Source organism: Canis aureus, chromosome 34, assembly GCF_053574225.1.
Source record: "Canis aureus isolate CA01 chromosome 34, VMU_Caureus_v.1.0, whole genome shotgun sequence".
Taxonomy (NCBI): Eukaryota; Metazoa; Chordata; class Mammalia; order Carnivora; family Canidae; genus Canis; species Canis aureus.
The window spans coordinates 29,629,313-29,648,276 of NC_135644.1; the positions used below are offsets into that span (position 1 = coordinate 29,629,313).

The 18,964-nt window shown below is 39.6% G+C and overlaps 1 protein-coding gene across 6 annotated transcripts in view; it reads right to left on the reverse strand.

The window, feature by feature from the left end:
• Nucleotides 1-18,614, reverse strand: part of KCNJ3 (potassium inwardly rectifying channel subfamily J member 3) — a 139,282-nt gene extending 120,668 nt beyond the window's left edge. The window contains exons 1-3 of one of the 6 annotated variants that reach the window (XM_077882992.1): nucleotides 17,804-18,612; nucleotides 7,684-7,900; nucleotides 232-272 (exon numbers count right to left, since the gene is read on the reverse strand). In XM_077882992.1, the coding sequence (XP_077739118.1) occupies nucleotides 247-272; nucleotides 7,684-7,900; nucleotides 17,804-18,505 (945 nt within the window). In that variant the 5' untranslated portion in view covers nucleotides 18,506-18,612 and the 3' untranslated portion in view covers nucleotides 232-246. Of the gene's footprint in view, nucleotides 1-231; nucleotides 273-7,683; nucleotides 7,901-13,323; nucleotides 16,005-17,803 lie in introns of those variants that run through there. The other 5 variants (XM_077882990.1, XM_077882993.1, XM_077882991.1 and 2 more) reach the window with 5 other exon arrangements.
• Between the last annotated feature and the right edge of the window lie 350 nt (nucleotides 18,615-18,964).

Below are 18,964 nucleotides of genomic sequence, written 5' to 3' on the forward strand. Positions count from 1 at the left end.
CTCCGTCTATCATTTTGTTTCTTTGGGTGCCTCAGCTTCTAAGTAGCCTGCACAACTTCAGTGGGAAGGATCCTGGGGCCCTTGTTCCCATTCCTGTTTAATCACAACTAACAGCTTTGAAACCAGAGGCCTTTTTCATTAGTTTCAACAGTCACATAGTTGCCTGAGCCAGACAATCTCACACAGGACCCAATTACCTCTGGTCTGGCCTACTGTAGCAGCCTAATAACTCGTCTGTCTCCGGTCTCAGTTCCATTCAATCCATCCTCCACCTGCAACCAGAGGGACCTTTCAATCATGCAAATATAATCATGGTATTTTACTGCTTAAAATCTTTCAAGGGATTCAGTGCCTGCAGAATTAGGTCCAAACTATGACTCACCGATAGGCTCATCTCCAGCCAGTTCCCCTCCACCTGTTCTATACCCTTACCATACCAAATTACTTGACTCAACAAAATGAAGTGTCACTTCCTGTCCCTGTGGCCAGAATGCCCGGCTCTCTTTACCCTCCTGATGACCTTCTGCTTCCCCTTCCTGTCTCAACTCATGCCACATCCTCTAGGGAGGGCCTTCTCAGACCTTTTTAGGAACAAATCCATCAGTGGTCACTGTTCTAGTTCCCTACACACATGCTTCACACACTCTGTTTGAGCACATTTGTTAATACTCAATGTCACTCAACTTCTTTCTCCCTGTGGATATGAGCTTCTTCATTAATCATTTATGTAGTACACTAATATAGATAATCAACAAATATGTATTAACTGATTTCCTTTTGGGACTTCGAAAGCCAGCTTTCAAAAAGAGAGGAACTCTATTAAAATCAGTTAAAAATAACAACAAACAGATCAGAAGTGTTTCCTGGAACCTATGAAATACCACTTAAAAATATCTATTTAAAAAGTCTTCTATCAGTCTTAGAAGCTTACAGTTTATCTGGAGATATATTAAAGCACATAAGTGATAATTGTGAAAAACTATATATATATATACACACACACGCACATAAAGAGAATTTTTTTTAAAGATTTTGTTTATTTATTTAAAGATTTTATTTATTTATTCAGGAGAGACGAGGGCAGGGCATGGGGGGGGGGTCGCGGCAGAGACACAAGCGGGCTCCATGCAGGGAGCCCCATGCGAGACTCGATCCCGGGACTCCAGGATCACACCCTGGGCCAAAGGCAGGCGCTAAAGTGCGGAGCCACCCAGGGATCTGCCCAGAATTTTTTATAGTAGTAGACAGGCTACTGTATACTGGGGACATGGTTGTTCATAATAATGTGTTAGTTATGCAAGCAACTTCTACATAAAAAGAAATGCAGACAAACGAGCAATATTAACTGAGAATTCATTAAGTAAAACTGATAGCCCATAGGTACAATAATTTCAATCTCACTAGTAATCAAAAAGAATAATGTCAGATTGGCAAAAAAAATTATAATATCCATTGTTGGCAAGGTTATGAGGAAATGGGTGCCTTCATATACAGTTGTAACCTGTTACCAACTTTCTGTAGAGCAATCTTAACATACGCATTAAAAACTAACAGATTTATATGCCTCTTTCTCCAAGAATTCCATCTCTAGGAATTTATAGAAAGTTGATGGTAAATAAATTAAAACTATGGACTACAAAATATTTACATTATTAAAAGGAAATGCCTAAAAATCCCAGACTATGAGACACCATAAATTAGCATACGATAAAGGCATTAAAACTAATGGTATAGAATTATAATTTGATGTGAAAGGTGCTGATGTTATACAATAAAGTTATAAAACAGTGCATGTAGCAAACTAACAGTTTATCTGAATGCAGACACCCAAAAGGTTAATGACCAATATGGTAAGAGCATAGTGGTTGAAATCAAGATTAGTTTATATTTTGCATATTTGTGTTTTTATTTGTTCTATAATGAGCATGTATTTAATGGCCCTTTCATAGTAAATACAGCTTTTTAAAGAGAATTATTAAAGAAAATATAGACTAAAGAAAAAACACATACAAGCAAGACAATAAATATGGCAGTGAAAATGGTATTATTGCAGACATGGGAGTCAGGGTGAGCATCAGTGTATGGACATTACAGCAAAGAAGAGCAGCCTAATTTTCTCAGGAATAAATATGTGCATTTTGATACAGCAGTCGTTAGGGATTTTTGAGCACAGATATATCATGGAAGTCATGTTGCAAGCAAATTTACTGGGCAATAATAGCGTGTAACCTGCATGTAAGAAGAGATCCTGAATCCACTCCTGAGACAGCTACTGTGAGGTAGAAGTATTATTAGATAGGCTTAAAGAAGAATTGAAAGACATCAGTAAGAGAGAGAGGGCAACCAAGTACCTTCCCCTTGGAGGCTTTACTAATCCCCATACCTGGAAGGCCCCTCCATTAAGCTCCACTTATATTACGGTGTTTGGTCTCACCTGTCACCATCTCATTGCAGCCCACCCTGATTTCCCTATGCTCCCAATCCCTCTTGCCTTGCTTTATTTTTCCCACAGCACGGATCACTTTCATCATTTCAGATGAAACCCTTCATTTTGTTTTCTGTTTCCTACATAAGAATAAACGTCCCTATAAGGGCCAGAATTTTGTTTAACATGTCCCCTAGGATCAAAATAGTGCTCAGCCTATAATAGTTCTTCAACAGGAATTTGTGGAATGAACACTGGATGTAAAAAGGGGAAAAGGTGAAGAGTATGAGGTAAAACTGCAAACACTACTAGCTACACACCTTCCAAATGAGGATATAATTTGAATGTAAGATGATGGCTTGGTATCTGGACCAGGTGACTGAGTTCAAATGGTGGCACCCACGTAAGGGCAGTGTTCCAGAAATTAACCCCACGCACAAGAGCGAAGCTGGTGAGAGGCTTCCTAGCTGAAGAGAATTGGAACGGCGAACCTGTATTCTATGAATTTGTTTTTTAGAAAAAGAGCAATAAAAGGTGAGTGTCTAGATTTGAAAAGAAAGAAGGCAAGACAGAGGTTTACATTTACAGGAAAGAGGAGGAGGCAGTGATGCAGGACATAAGGAACAAACAGAAAGTAGAAGTCTCCGAATTCAGGGGAGAACCCTGAGTATGAAGGGGCAGATAATGGGTTTTGTATTTTTTTCAAAGACCTCGAAATGTCTGAGAGCAAATACAGTCAACGGGATTTTAGGCATCAGGTGTGTTAAGTATAGGAGCTTGAGTCACGGGTGGTAGGAAACAGAACTAGCTGTAAAGGAGATGGTTTTGGAGAAGAATAAGGACACTTTCCCCCATAGACACCCAGAAAGAGAAGATAATTATGAGAAAAGGATAAGGAGAGTAAAAAAAATGTATAAAAATTGAAGTGTCACATTCTTTTTGATAGAATAGGTGGAGATGATATGCCAAGGAAAGGATAGGACAGCTGGGACTGGGGACATGGAAAGAGAGAAAAGGTCTAAAATAGATCCCACGGGGAGAGAGCCTGGGAGTACAGAAAAGACAATTAAAAAGACTGCCAAATAGCAGCAGAGAGCAGATTGAAGTTTGAAAGCATCCAGTTCTAATGAGCCAAATCTGCAATGCTGTTTGCCTCTAGCAGCGCGCTCTCTCCTGGGAAAAGAAGCAAAGGGAGCAAGAGTCAGAGGTAACACGGGTTTAGGAGTTTGCCGGACCAGTAAAGAAGCAAAGGTTATTAACGAAGAGGCAAATCTTGGGCTCCTTGTTGGGAGTGAAAACCCAAAATCATCTGAAGCAAGGAAGGCAACAATACCTGAGTCTAATCACTGAGGAGTATTTCCAAGGAAGTAGGGAAAGTAATGATTGCTTAGCTCTGAGCTGAAAGCTAAAACTTTCAAGGAAATTCTCATTTCTCACCACCATCACCACCATCACTCCTGCTGAGACTACAGGAGTAGGAAGAAGCAAAAACTAAAAGAGACCAGAAGATTCGTAAGCGACTCCTGTGTGTGTGTGTGTGTGTGTGTGTGTGTGTGTGTGTGTGTGTGTGTTGGGGAAGGGGGGATGGATATGACCACTAATACAAAAAGAAGTGGTAACTATCTAAGGTTTTATGCATTTCTAAGACATTAGGGTCATTTGTTTTAAAATAAACCACAAGGCAACCCACTAGGGGGAAAAAGTATATTTTCTTTGTTATAGACAATTTGAGATTTTTACCATAAAAATACAGGCTTTGCTTTCTAATCAAATTCCAACATTTCCCATTGGTACATGACAGGCAGAGACGGCCCGTCCACCTCAATGACCTCTCACTCAACTCTCCACATTGTTTGCTCTGCTCCAACCACCTCTGCCTTCTTTTAGTTTCTGGAACAAATCAAGCGGACTCCCAATTTAGGACCCTTGCCCACCATGCTGTTCGCCCAGACAGGCCCAGGAGGGCCTTCTTGACAGTCAGGTCCCTGCTGAGTGTGGCACCTCAGAGAGAACTCCTCTGTCAGCCCACAGAGCTCCGAGATACTCTCTTTATTTCATCAACTGGTCTTGTAGTGGGTTTTATTACTGACACATTTTATCTGATAACATCTTGCTTATTTATTTTTCTTGTTTTGCCATGTGCCTTCTCCACTTAGAATATGGCCTCCATGAGGAAGGGACTCTGGCTGCCTTGGTCACCACCACACCATCGACATTCCAAAGAACTACCAAGCACACAGCATACATTCAATTATTTGTTTAATGATTGAATGAATGAAAACAACTTAGTATTTTAATGTTAAACACAATGGAAAGTTACACTGTGTACATGTTTACTCACAAAACTGCATACCAAAAAACTAAGAAGTAAAAATGGCAATACTGCTTTTTCAAAACATCCCAAAATATCATACCTGTCTTATCATAAGCAATGAATATTATGAGAAAAAAAAACTGGATTGTGAATGCAAGGAGAAAGGAGGAAACATCCCTGAAGATGAGCCTAAATATATCTCAGTAAAGATATAAATGATCAAATGGACATAACAATGTCTATGTTATTTTTGCCAGGCTCAGAGAGGTCTGGAAATATAGACAGATTTTACAGAATTTGAACAGTGTGGGATTTAATTAGTTAGGGCACATACGCAGATAAAATGTCATATAAGTTTCCCTCAAAATAATTCTGTAAATTATGAGTAATGTCTCTGCTGTTTGTCTTTCTATATTAGATCTAGCAACAGGCTTAATTAAGAGGGTAAGAAGAAGGCGATTTTAATCTCTTCTCCATAAACAGCAATCTCAAAATAAGAAATTCAGGCTCTAGTCAAGTTTTCATACTTTCTATGGAAAGTATTTTCTGCTGGTTCATGGTTACCAAAAAAAAAAAAAAAGAAAAGTAGGGAGTAGGAAATGTTAAAATCTGGAGTCTTAATGAACAATTCTATATACAAAACTCTGAATGACCCTATGTAAGACAGTATTTATGAACCCAAATCCTCTGGCATCCGATAAAGATGTATCAGTTAAGTCCATTACACAGGTATATTTTCAAAACAACTCCCTTCAGTATTCTCTTAAGATGCCCATGTAGAAGCCAAAAATCAAATGGTTAATGAATAAGGAAACTTCAGACAAATCCAAATTGAGAGACTTTCTACACAATACCTGTCCTATAGGAGCATCAAGGTCAAGAACACAAAGTAAGGTTGAAGACTATTCTGTCTAGAGACGGAATAAAAAAATAAATAAAAAACAAGTAAACAAGTGAAGGGCATAATCCTTCAACTGATGTTGAATAGGGCTGGTGGGAGTGGCGGTGGAGGGTGGCTATGATGGAAACTACTAGGACAACAGATGAAATTTGAACATTGTGAGCTAAACGGTAGTATTCCATCATAGTTAAATTTCCTAATTTTTTTCTTAATTGCACTATGATTTTATAGAAAAACTTTCTCATTCTTAAGTAACACAAACTAGAGATAAATAGGAAAAATGAATGGATGAATGGATGGATGATGCATGAGATCAATCAATTGACTGACTGGCCTAGTGAAAAATTTTGAAAACTGCCAAGTGAAACAGAAACCTCACTGATGTTAGTGTTCAGAATAACAATAAGTAATTAGTAAACAGCTGTGTCAAAGACAAAACCATATGCAATAAGAAATAAATCAATAAAAATTGCAACATCTCCTATGTAAGCCCTAACAATATATTAAGTCAATAAACAACATGGATAAAAATTTAAGTTGAAATATACTTATTGAACTAAAAGCTCTTGTAATTGGTTTCATTATTAATAGATGTTATATTAGAAATATGCTATGACATCATGTCAATTTTAAGTCAAAAAAATAATTGGAAATAATATTTTAACCATAAAGTAGTCCACAGAAATCAAATTCCAGATATAGGTTGATGCTTTAAATCTTTAGTCACTATCCTTAAAAATCTTAATTTTTAAACTGAAGCACTAATGAAAAAATGATACAACAAGCAGCTTTGAGGTAGTTATTATATCATTCTTACTTTACAGAGAAGGAAAAGAAGCTTATAGAGAGATTAAGCATCTTGCCCAAAACTGAAACAGTGGTATGTGATAGATGTACAAAGATTACAAGGGCTTACCGTCTCCTACTCCTGGGACAAAACTCTATACCATGGTGGGAGATTTTTCTATCTATTTATTTATTTTTAGATTTTTCATTATGTAATATCTCCCACCTTCATATAAAGTTTGAACACGTCCATGTTACCGCCAATGTTACTTTCAAAATTGCTATAGTTTATACATAATAATTAGCATTTTAGGATTGAAACGATATTGATAGAAAAAAAATGAGAACTAAAATATCTTTCCTTTACTTGCACAAAGCACAAAATTCAAGACACACATATATATGTATACATGCATTTGTTATATATGTGTGAGTGTGTGTGCGTGCACGCGCGTGCACGAGAGTATAGATGTACTGATACTACATCAGTATCAATGATCTAGCAGGTTCCTAACCAAATGGGCAATACTCAGACCCCAAATAATATACTCTGATTTATTGTTTCTTTCCTTTGCAACCTTGCTCTCCCCACAGCCTTAGCAAATTGTGAATGTTTGGAACACACCAATGTTATAGTGCATCTTAAGGAATAACATACAGCACATAGCTATACCAAAGCAGGAAAAGAAGAAAAATCTCTTTTGAAAAATTTTTTGGTCAAGGTTCAGCTGAGGAAATCTACTGACCCACTTTGAAATTAAAATGCTGCTTTAGCACAGACACACACAGGGGATTTTCCACTGAGGTTGCACATAGCAGCATATCAAAGCTTTACCAATGACACCCCGAATCACCATCCCCAAGGCAAGAATATGCATGCTGAGTTTAGGCAGCTCACTAATTACCCTGAACTTATTTTAACCTTAAATCTTTAAAGAAAAATTATGATTATAGGAAATCCAAGTTTGCAATTAAACTAGAATATCATAATCACTTCTAGGAGTCATCTCAGTTTCCTTTTTTTTTTTTTTTTTTTTGCCGTATTCCTGAGTTAACATTATATATGCAATCATCACAACAGTAATCTTCATTTTCAAAGTGGTGTCAACTTAATGTTACAAAGCAATAAGAGAGAAGTCATTACTTTCATTATTATGAACTGAGACATTTCGACCAATTCATGACAGATACTGTGCATGTAACATAATGCTATTATAGAATAAAGAAACTTGATGACATAGCTATGGTTTTACTCACCAGTTGTTTCCACAATGCCTTCTAGGATGACGACAATCTCGAACTGTTCAGTTTGCATGCTTCGCTGGGATAGGTCATAAAAGGGGCTTTTGGCATCGATCACGTGGCAAATTGTGAGGGGGGAAACAAGAAAAAGTTGATCTGCCCCTGTACTAAAACCTACATCCAGTTCAAGCTGGTCAAGGGGAAGGAACTCACCCTCAGGTGTCTGCCGAGACTAGACAAGCACACAGAAAAAGAGAAGAAATCACCACTTGTACTGAAATTTTCAAGGCAGCCCAACAGTAATTTACATCATTGCCAACATTCTGCACTATCAATCATCTGCAACAAAATCCAAACAAATCATTATGCAGCTATGTTCTAGCAAACGGGCCGAAATCCCACATAGCTCATGGGGAACATACATGCATTATTTATAATATACGACTTACTATAATTATCCTTCCCTAACTCATGAGCTTTGGAGAAATGCCTGGTCCAACAATGGCTGTTAGCACAAACTGTGGAACTGAGTGTGCATGTGCTACCGCTTGACATAAATCACTTCAGGATAGCTCACTGCGTGCCAGATTTGTTTTCCTCACAAAGCCAATAATAAGTAGGCAATTCTTAGGGAGTTTGTTAGAGCTGAAAAAGGTCGATCATAATTTCAGAAAAGATTTATTGCGTCGTTACAAAGCAAACCAATGATTTTTCTAGGACTTTTGAAAGGTAACAGATATAGACTTTAGTAGAAACGTGAAGATGCTATCATGTTATGTTATGTACCCAACAGCTCATCTGATACAAAGAAAGGCATATGCTGTTAGCTGATGGCTTTCAAACTCTAATAATAAACCACATTAAAGTCGTTTAGCTATTTATTTTATGAATTTTAAAATATAATGTAAAAATTGTGCTAAACTCAAGTTTTTTAATAGAAATGCAATTAAAAATCTACACTGGGTAAACTTGCAGCTTACTAAAACTTTCACAAGGTAGTGGTATTCGGTCTCTATATAAATCATTATGAAACTTAAATTGCTTACGTGCTAAAACTCTGAAAGACCACCTTAAAATGACTATGAACAATCAGCAAACCATGAAAGTTACCTTCTTTCTTTTCTATTCATTCTTACTTTATTTTCCACATCTGTTCCTTACAAGGATCATATATAAGCAAATATTTGTTTGATTTAAATTATGATACTGATAAAATAAGGGTTAAATAGTTGCATACAGAAAATTCTGTCGGAGTGGGAGCTTGCTGATGGTCCAGTGGGGCTTGGAGGAATCCAATATATTTAACAGACTCTGCGAAGCTCATGTAACAAACGAAACAGAATCTGTAACCCTGCTCTGTCCAGTGAACTGGTATTTTAAAGATAAAATCCTTACTCTCTGGTAGGGTGAGGGTTCCAAGAAATACCTTGGCATTTTAAGTGGAGTAAATGAGTCTGCAAACACTGAGAAATATGGTTTAGTAAACTGTCTTCTGACAACACTGAACCAAGTTAGTGGGAGACCGTGGTCTCCACAGCAGAATCAGGCAGGGAAGCTACTTTGTAATTAGTGATCCTCCAGAACTTTATTTGTGCAGAAAAAAAACAATGAAAATGTTGAGACTATTTTTCTTCTACGCCTTGTGAGTAGTTGACTAAAGAAGAGTAAAAAGAAAAAGAGGAAGAGAAGGAGAAGGGAGAGGAAGGAGAGGAGGAAGAGGAGGAAGAAACAATGATCAGTGACAAGAAAAAAAAATCCATGGAAAAGCCTGATGGTCCAAAAATAAAAACAGCAGCTCTAACAACCAATGCTGGAGAAGCTAGACACTTCAAAGCCAGTAGAAGTTACCTATCTCTAACTTATCCTCAAATTGATAAAATATGGATGAGATCGGCATCCCTCCAACTAGAGAGCTGTATAAGAAATATTGATTAATGCTACAAAATAAAAGCCAAAACAAAATAAAAACAAAAACCTGGTGTCATTGTTCTCTCATCTAGTAAGAAACAGGTGCTATATAAACACAAGGTGGTATTCTGGTATTTATAATTAGTGAACAGAATTTGGGTCATTTCACTAATTAAGCTCTGCTTTTTCTAAATGTTCATTAAAATAATTCCTTAAAAAGTCAATTTCCTATTTATTTTAAAATAATTCTCCCCCCAAAAGATCTATTTTTTTCTGATTTTTATATATACACATCAAAACTAAAGTTAATCTTCCTTTTTTTAACATTTGCTATTTATACCTCTGCCTCATTCTAAAAGCTGTAATCTGTTAACTTTTATATTTCCTGATCATCCAACACGCCATGAAGAGAAGTGGCCTAGAAACAAGCTATCAAGAGAATGCCAACCTAGAATAAGAAATGTCTCATTTTTAGCAAAGCAGTTAATTCACATAAAGGTAATTTAGACTCAAACATATATGAATCTGTTCCATTCACTATGGAGCTCCACAATTTTGTCTTCTGGGTCTTGTTCCTTCATGCGAGGCCAACAAATATTTCAATTAGCAATATGCTCACCTCCCTGATTTGTGTTTGTTTCTCTGACCCTGTAATAGACTGGGAAGCCTATTCATCACTGTGATGAACACAAAGCTTTTCTATTTCAAGGAGTGAAGAGTATGGTTTTCGTGTGGCAGGTGCCTGGAGTACTGGGATTGTTTGAGGTCGGAGCTCCTGGCTAGAGCAAGGTCATCTATGAGTGCTCAGCCCAATACTTAAAATGGTCCCCCCCAAAAAAAATGGTCCCCAAACCTACATATGCTTACCAAATACATTTTCAGAAGCATACACATTTTACTACAGGCTTACAAGGAATTCTAATCTAGGCTTTTCTAATTCTGTTCCAATTCCAGAGATTCTTCTGGAGCATAGGGCGGAAAGAAACCCTATGTTAGTTTCAAGTCTCTCAACTTGTGTAAGTGGAGCGAGAGAACTTTTGTTCCAGGAACTGTGACACACACACGTAAATGAAAAGGAAGGACAGAAAGGAAGGAGCTATATATGTGCCGTCACAAAGTTAAAGTACGATCTCTATCTCAAGCGTGTGATAAAGCAATAGCACTGATACTGTCAGTTTCTAGTTTTCTTATTCAGCTATCAATTGCCATATTTCATCCAGGAATTTTGATAACAAGCAGAAAAACTGTAGACAAAAATCAAGCTAACCTTTTCTTATTATGTCACCTTAAGAATTATGACATAAGAAGAAATCCTTCACTGACAGAGCAGTGTGCTGATAGTCTACACTATCTCCTTTAGCTCCATAAGCCTCCTAATCCCAAAGGGAATTAGGGAATGCAAAAATCATGACTATTTCCTAGATAAAAATGTATAAACAGATATGGTCAAGATCCATAATAATTCAAAATAATTGCCATAGATTAGATTGATGCTAGTAAATTATTAACATTTCTGAAAATCTGATAACTAAGGCTGGCTTAATTTGATGAAATAACCATTTAGGATCATAGAATGACTGAATGAATAAGAAAGTAAGAAGGAGGTACAAAAACAAAAGAGTCCGTGGAAAATTGGTAATTCTTAACAATTTAGAAAACAATCCTAAAACACTAGGACCTGAGAATGATCCCCATACGATCTTTATTTTCAATTGTATGGAATTTGGGGAAAGAAATAAGGACCTTTCTGCCATTTTAAAGCTTTTCTGGTTGATAGCATTATAGCAACTTCTGGGAGATAAGAAAAAAATTAAAGAAATCTAAGGATCGTAGTTTATTTAAAGTTACTGTGTAAAAAATTAGGAGTAGAACATCATCGATATTTGAAATGGTTTTGTAGAATTTAGGATGTGGCAATAATTTCTAAGTTATTCTTCATTATAAAAATACTGCTATTTAAAAGTAGTATTTTGTTTATATACATTTTAATTATATGTAAATGTGTATATGTGTAAAACTTAGGACTTATGCCTCATCTCAGAGTCACATGTACTGATTTCAAACAAGCAGCTAATATCAAATAACTCTGAACTTTCTTAAAGTCTAAAAGAGGCCTACCAGATAATTACAAATTCTGACTAAAGGTGGAAAAAGATTCAAAAGTCACAGATGCCTGGAAGGGATTATCAATGTCATGGACTCTATAGACAAATAGCTTTTATATTACAGATGAAAGACTACGGAGTACATGTCCAAAGACACACACACACACACACACACACACACACCACTCTGGGTTGCACATTCAGAATGGCTCTGGCATCAGCAGATCCTCACTTGGCCACCCTCCTCCTGTGGGATTTGCAACCAGTTGTCCACATTCATTCAACAGGAACACACTCCACCAATACAATCAATCTCTGCGCAGCCTTTCTCCCATCTCTCTAACCCATAACAGCATTCTAATTATAACCATTGTGCTCTTTCCTAGCTCGGAGGGAGGCTAGGGGAATTCTGAAAAGAACATTTAATTACTACCATCTGATTCATGAGATGTTCCTCCATCATATGCTAAGCCTTGTCCTATACCCCCACCACCTCCCAGAAGTGTCCAAAGGAAAAGGGTGCTGAGGGCCAGAGGAAAGGACAGGAAAAGACAGGAAAGGAAACTACGAAGAGAGGGCAAGCCCTTCTTGCCTACCAACTCCCATCACTTTACATTTATCTGTGATTTCATTTCTCCTCTTTAAATGTGCAGTATGTGAGAGACTGCGTGTGTGTGTGTGCGTGTGTGTGTTGAATATATGCTGAAGTCACAGAGAAAATCACAAATGAAATGAGGCTGGAATGCTATCTGCAAGCTAAAATTAGGAAATAAGTCGAAAGCAGGTACTAGAATGAGCAAAAATGCCCTGTGGCTTGAAGCTGTTCTGGCAATGGTTTTGGGACTCAGACCAAAATTCAAGTCAGGTATTGCAAAGAATGGACCCAAAATTTTATGTGGGCTGTCTATAATTAAATTGTACATTTCTTTTGACTCCATGAGCTTGAAATCCCATCAATACTCAGGTAGATAAAATATGACCAACATCAAGTCTAAAATGAAAAAATGTAATGCTAAGATAATCATCCCATTAAAATGTTTGTTTTTTATGAAAAGAAAGTGCCTTATAGAATGGAATGTAGTTTATCTTGTACTAAGTTGTGTGAGGCTTTTACACTATTGAAATGAAAGAACAGCTTTATAATTCCCTGAGGGCCTTTTATGGAATTTATAATAACCGTGGACAGGATTTGTAACCCTACGTGCACATTTCCCTCCTACTCACCAAACACCCTCAAATCCATCAAATGCTTTTCCTTATTTCTCTTTATCATTTGTTCTTACCTACTGCTGTTTATTTGTGGGTCTTTATGTCCCTTATTTCTGTTCACACTGTATTCCCCTGAACACAAGCCACCCCATATTTTTCAGGAACCATAACAAACATTTTTTAAAAATATTACTACTGTTTTTTAAAAGAATGAAAATTCTATTTTTTAAAAAAGTTCTGTACCTATTGGAGAACTGTCCTTGTGTCAAACAAGGCAAAGCTAGACTAAGTAGGAACTGTGCTTTCTCTTTAAAGACATAATGAATCCACCTGAAAAAAATCACCAACCATAACAGGATCTAGCCCTAAGAGTTCTGGGGAACTCGGTCTTAGGCTCCTGAAATATTTTTTTAAATTTATTTTTATTTTGAAAGAGAGAGAGAGAGAGAGAGTGCAAACGGGAGGAGAGGCAGAGGGAGGGTGAGAATCTCAAGCAGACTCCATGTTAAATACAAAGCCCGACCTGAGGCTCGATCTCACGATCCTGAGATCATTACCTGAGCTGAAATCGAGAGTCAGATGCTTAACTCACTGAGCCACCTGTGCACCCCTCCTTAAATATTTTTACTGACAGCCTGTATGATACTAAGAACAGGTGTGTTTATTAGGCATCCACTTGTGGACTTACTTTTGAACGGAAGTAACTAATTATCAAAACTAGTATCAAAACTAAATTGGCCAAGACCAATTGGTGAAAAGAATCAGTCCTACAAAATAAAGTAACACAGAATCAAACACCTAACTGCATTTCAGTGCATGGTATGAGGCAATAACAAATAAGTATATGAAAAAAATCAGGAATCATGTGGTCCAGAAATAACTGTGGTTAAAAGACTAATATAAGGTTAGGACACATGAAGGAGATGGAGACCTTATTGGTTTTAAAAATAATAAGTTTGCCTTTTATTGCATCTGCACTTGCTGACATTCATATGGGGAAACCAGATAACATCCAAATTGAGTATCCATATAAATAGAAAATAAAAGAAGAATACAAAAAGAATCTTTATGATACATCAGAAGGTGACTGCACACCAACTGCCTTTCAATAAGTGAAAATTAAGGCTGCAGAGCTGCACTCCTAGGAAAGAAAATTATTTGCTATGGGTAACAATATGAAGAAGTACAATTATACTTCCATGAAAAAAGTTATCCTTACTTCCATATTTCAAAATCTGGATCCAGCAATAATTGATTTTAAATTTTCTTTATGTAAATATACTTTGTGTGCCCATATAAGTCCATGATGGCCTCTGGATAATAAGCCTGTAAATTCCCGAGCAGTGTATCAAGAAAGATTATTTAAATCTTCCCTAACAAGATGTACATCTAGGGCAGTCAACCATTTGTGTTAGATTTATAGAAAGTCGGACTGAGATTTCCAAATCCTTTAAGCCTACCGCTAAATTACAAGGTCCAGAGTTTGAGCCATTAGCCTCAAGTCTCAGGCATTTTTATTAAAACTTGCAGCTAGATGATACAATAACTTAACATGAACATGCTATTCATTGGTTCCTATATCTAGAATTTTTAAAAAGAAGATAACTAAAACAAATTAAAAGCCCAAATAAAACCTCAATATGGGAATGAGAAGAGGAAAAGAGAAAGAATACTCATTTTAAAAGCATTTTCTAAGCTATAATTATAATCAAATTACAAATTTCAAAGAATAACTTCCAACTGTATCCTTTAATTTTTACTGAATCTGATTTTTTTTAATCTCTGAGCAGAAAAAAATCTGACCACTTCAGACATAAAGTTGGAAGAACTATATTTGAATATCAAAATTCATTTCAGTATTTGCAGGCTTAAAAGACAGGAAGAGAGTTGAAATAAAATCTGCATTCACATAGGGGTGCGTGATTGGCTCAGGAGGTAGAACATAGGACTCTTGATCTCAGGCTCCTGAGATCAAGCCCCATGCTGGCTGTAGAGATTCCTTAAAGAATAATTCTTTTCATATAAGTCAATAACAGAATTAAAAATAAGGAAGTTATAAAAAAAAAACTTTTATCAAAACTTAGAGAATTCAAGAAATATGCATGAAAATTTATAGTAGCAAGGATATGAAAACCATATCCACATTCTTACTGTCTTCCCGAGAACAGAAAATACTTTATAATCATTAAATAAGACTCTTCCATCAATACTGGTAGATAAGCTTTTATTCAAAAAATAAGTAAACCATAGGAAAATATAAATGAAATTAAATTAGATAATAGGAAGAACATAGACTATAACTGTTATCATTGGATGTTGTTTTTATTGCCATTAAATTCCAAGTATTTATCTGTATTAAAAATACTTCAACCTTATATTTAAAATGCCAAACAAGGCTTAAAAGAGGAAACTAAATATGGGTAACAATATTTAACAAGAAGACCGGTATCAAAACATTCTACATATTACTTATTCCATGGAACAGCTAGCTCCTTCTTTCAAAATACAGTTGGCTGTTTTAGGTCACTTCAATCTCAGTCCCTAAGAGAACCTAAGAGTAACTTATTAAAGGTAAATCTCCCCTCTAATTCTGTGAATGTTATTAGTTCCCTAATAAAACAGGACTCCTTTTTAATGAAGTCTAAGGAAATGACAAGAACTATGAGAATTCATTTTAACTACTGTGGCTACAGGAAAACAAGCTGCATGATGAACTGGCTGGCCAAAGAGCTGCCACTGGCCAAGCTCTCATTTCACAGAGAGCAGGACATCATTTCACCATAATTTTGTTTAAATATAAATTGACACCACATGTCAATTTTTTTTTTTACTCCTACCACTGACATCTTCTAACAAATCAAAAGCAAAGAATTTTAAAAGAGTATTATATACATTCTTTTTTTCCATATATACATTCTTTTAATTAGAGATTGTTTTATCACCTTGTGTTATATATAGCACCCTGCTCCGAATCTGTCAGCACCATAAATCTCTTATTGTTCTTAATCAGGACACTCCTTACGGTATATGCATATGTGGTACGTGGCCTTTGCCTAAAAATCATTATCAGTGTCCTGCACCACTGTTGGACTGGATACTCCAGATTCATTGTACCTTTGTAAAGACAAAACAAAACAAAACACACAAACACAAAACTGATATGTACATTAATTCTAATTTTTCCGGCTTTGTTAAACCACAATTCGATCAAGTCTAGGAACATCTAAAAGATGTTGTCTCAAAAGATACTTCTTTTAATTACTGACTTTATATATTTGAAAAACTAGAGAACAGCAATAGACGACCGTTAAGGGCTAATTTTATTCTTCCAATATTCAATCAATGTGGTAAACTATTCTTCAATAAGAATCTCAAAGTGACACGTAAGCGTGAGTTCCCTGACAGGGATGTCTGCACTACGGTAATGAGGTGTTCCTGTCTCCCACACAGGCCTACCTTACAGAGAGGTTATCTATCTTGATCTATGCATAGGAACAGGCACATACAACTGACACCCATGCAACAAACATGTCTACAACACAGCTGCCTAGCCTAATCCAAACGACTCAGTTCAATTAATGGTCAAAAACACAATATGCTAAGTTAAATAAGAACTAGTATGCAGCACATTGAAATTAATTATGAAGAACATGATTTGAGATTATTTTTTCACAGTTATTTTAATGAACGTGCACATCAAAACTCAGTTGAAAATTTGCCACTAAGCTTTACAGAAGTTAGTGGTTTTTACCGTCTATAGTGTACGATGTGGAGTGACGGGACAACTGAACTACATTAATTCTAACACTTTGTTGAGCAACATGATTGAGGAATGATTAGGGCAAGATCTTATAAATGAATAATGAAAATGACACAGGAGCCAAACTTTCTAAAAGCACTTTTAACTACAACGTAAGTCAGGGCAGTGTAAAACAATACACTTGCAGAGTGGCACTGAAATTTCGAAGGCAAAAATCTCCAATATTCATCAGCTTTTCATTTTTTTGATGCTAAGTTCTGAATCTGGCTGTCGTTCTCTATGCAATCTCAGATAAATTCTTAAGATTTCACTTGAGGTCATCCCTTTCCATTTATGAACATTTGAAAACTACCTGAGGCAAATGCCTCAAAAAGTCGAATTGGAAAAAAAAAAAAAAAAAGTTTGAATTGTAAGAGACACACCGAGAGAGGACTGAACTTTTTATTTCTCATTGCCCGGCTCTGGGCGGGTGAATGAGCAGCGCGGGCTTCTCCGGTCTGCAGGGTGCCCTTTGGGGGGGCCCGGCTGCGGCACCGGCCGAGGGAGGGCAGCGCGCTGTGCACCCACACGCGGTGCCAAGAAGCAATCTCCTTAAATGGATGCGGAGAAGCTTCAAGTGAAATCTGCAATCGACAACGGCTTCATAGAAACTGGCAATTAAGAATAAAACCAACAAGAGGCTCTAGAGAAAAAGCACTCCAGCTTTCCCGGAATACTTCTCCAGGAAAATATTTAGTAAAAGAATGAAAATCGGAACGAACCAGGTGTCGTTTCTCCCACCTCACTGACTACTTCTCAGGTCACTGCGCTGGTCCAAACGGCGGCCCCGCAGCAGGTGCCGCGGAGCCCACAGAAATGATCCACCTGCCGATCCGGGGGGCGGGGGCGGGGTAAGGCAAAGCCCGAATGAAAGTTAAGGGACTTCGGCACCTATTTCTCCCGGACGAGAGCCGCCGGGTGTCGGCAGGGCGGGGGGCGGCCGCAGGGGCCAGCAGCCCGAGCGAGGGCCGGGGAGGGCCGGGGAGGGCCGGGGAGGGCCGGGGAGGGCGCCCCCGGGCTGGGCTCCCGCCACCCTCGCGGCCCTGGGGCTGCCGGCGGCCTCGAGGGGCCCGCGCCGGGGGCGGGTGCGCGGCGCGCTGCCCGGGGCGCCTACCTTGAGCAGCTTGCAGCGGATCTGCGCCGACACCATGTGGCTGTTGCGCAGGTTGCCCACCCGGAACATGAGCGTGAGCTTCCCGTCCCTCATGGAGATGACCGCGTGCTCGCTGAACATCAGGGTCTCGGCGCGCTTCTTGGGCTGGGACATCTTGATGAACATGCAGCCGATGAGGAAGGCGTCCACGATGGAGCCCAGGATGGACTGGAAGAGGAAGAGGATGATGCCCTCGGGGCACTTGTCGGTGATGTAGCGGTAGCCGTAGCCGATGGTGGCCTCGGTCTCGATGAAGAAGAGGAAGGCGGACGGGAAGTTGTAGACATTGGCCACGCAGGGCGTGTAGTTGCCGACGTGGGCTTTGTTCAGGTCGCCCCGGGTGTAGGCGATCACCCACCACATGGACGCCATGAAGAGCCAGGCCACGGTGTAGGTGAGGATGAAGATGAAGAGGTTCCAGCGCCACTTGAGGTCCACCAGCGTGGTGAAGAGGTCCGACAGGTAGCGGCTCGTCTCGCTGCCCAGGTTGCCGTGCTGCACATTGCACCGGCCGTTCTTGTCCACGAACCGCTGCCGCTTCTTCTTGGGCACAAGCTGCTGCTGCGGGCCCGGGCCCGGCCCCTGGGGCTGCAAGCCCGCGCCGCTGGACGAGGTGGTCACTACCTGGTAGTCGTCCCCAAATTTCCTTCGGAGTGCAGACATAATACGGAGGGGCGAGCCAGAGTCCGAGCGCGAAGCGGAGGCGCCGGCGGGCGCTGCGCACCGGCCCCGTAAGGAGGTGGGGGCGGCGGCGGGGGGGGCGCCGAGGGGCGCAGCGGCGCCGGCCGGCGGGCGGGCGGGGGGCGGGCGGGCGTCCCGGCGCTGCCTCCGCGCTCAGCCCCGGAGCGCAAGTGTCCTCCCGCGCTCGCCGCACGACGGACGCGGAGCCCAGGCAGCCCGGCGCGGTTGCGGCTCGCGGCGTCCCCGGGCTCGGCCCCCCCGCCCCCCCGGCATCCCGGGCGCCCCCCCCCCGCCCCGGCCCTGCCCCCCGCGCCCGGCTCCCGCGGCTCCCGCGGCTCCCGCGGCTCCCGCGCCCGCTCGAGAAGCTAACGGCTCGCCAGCCGAGGCCCCGCGCACGGCCACCTCGCCGCGCGCCCAGACCCCGCGCCCCCCGCGCCCCCG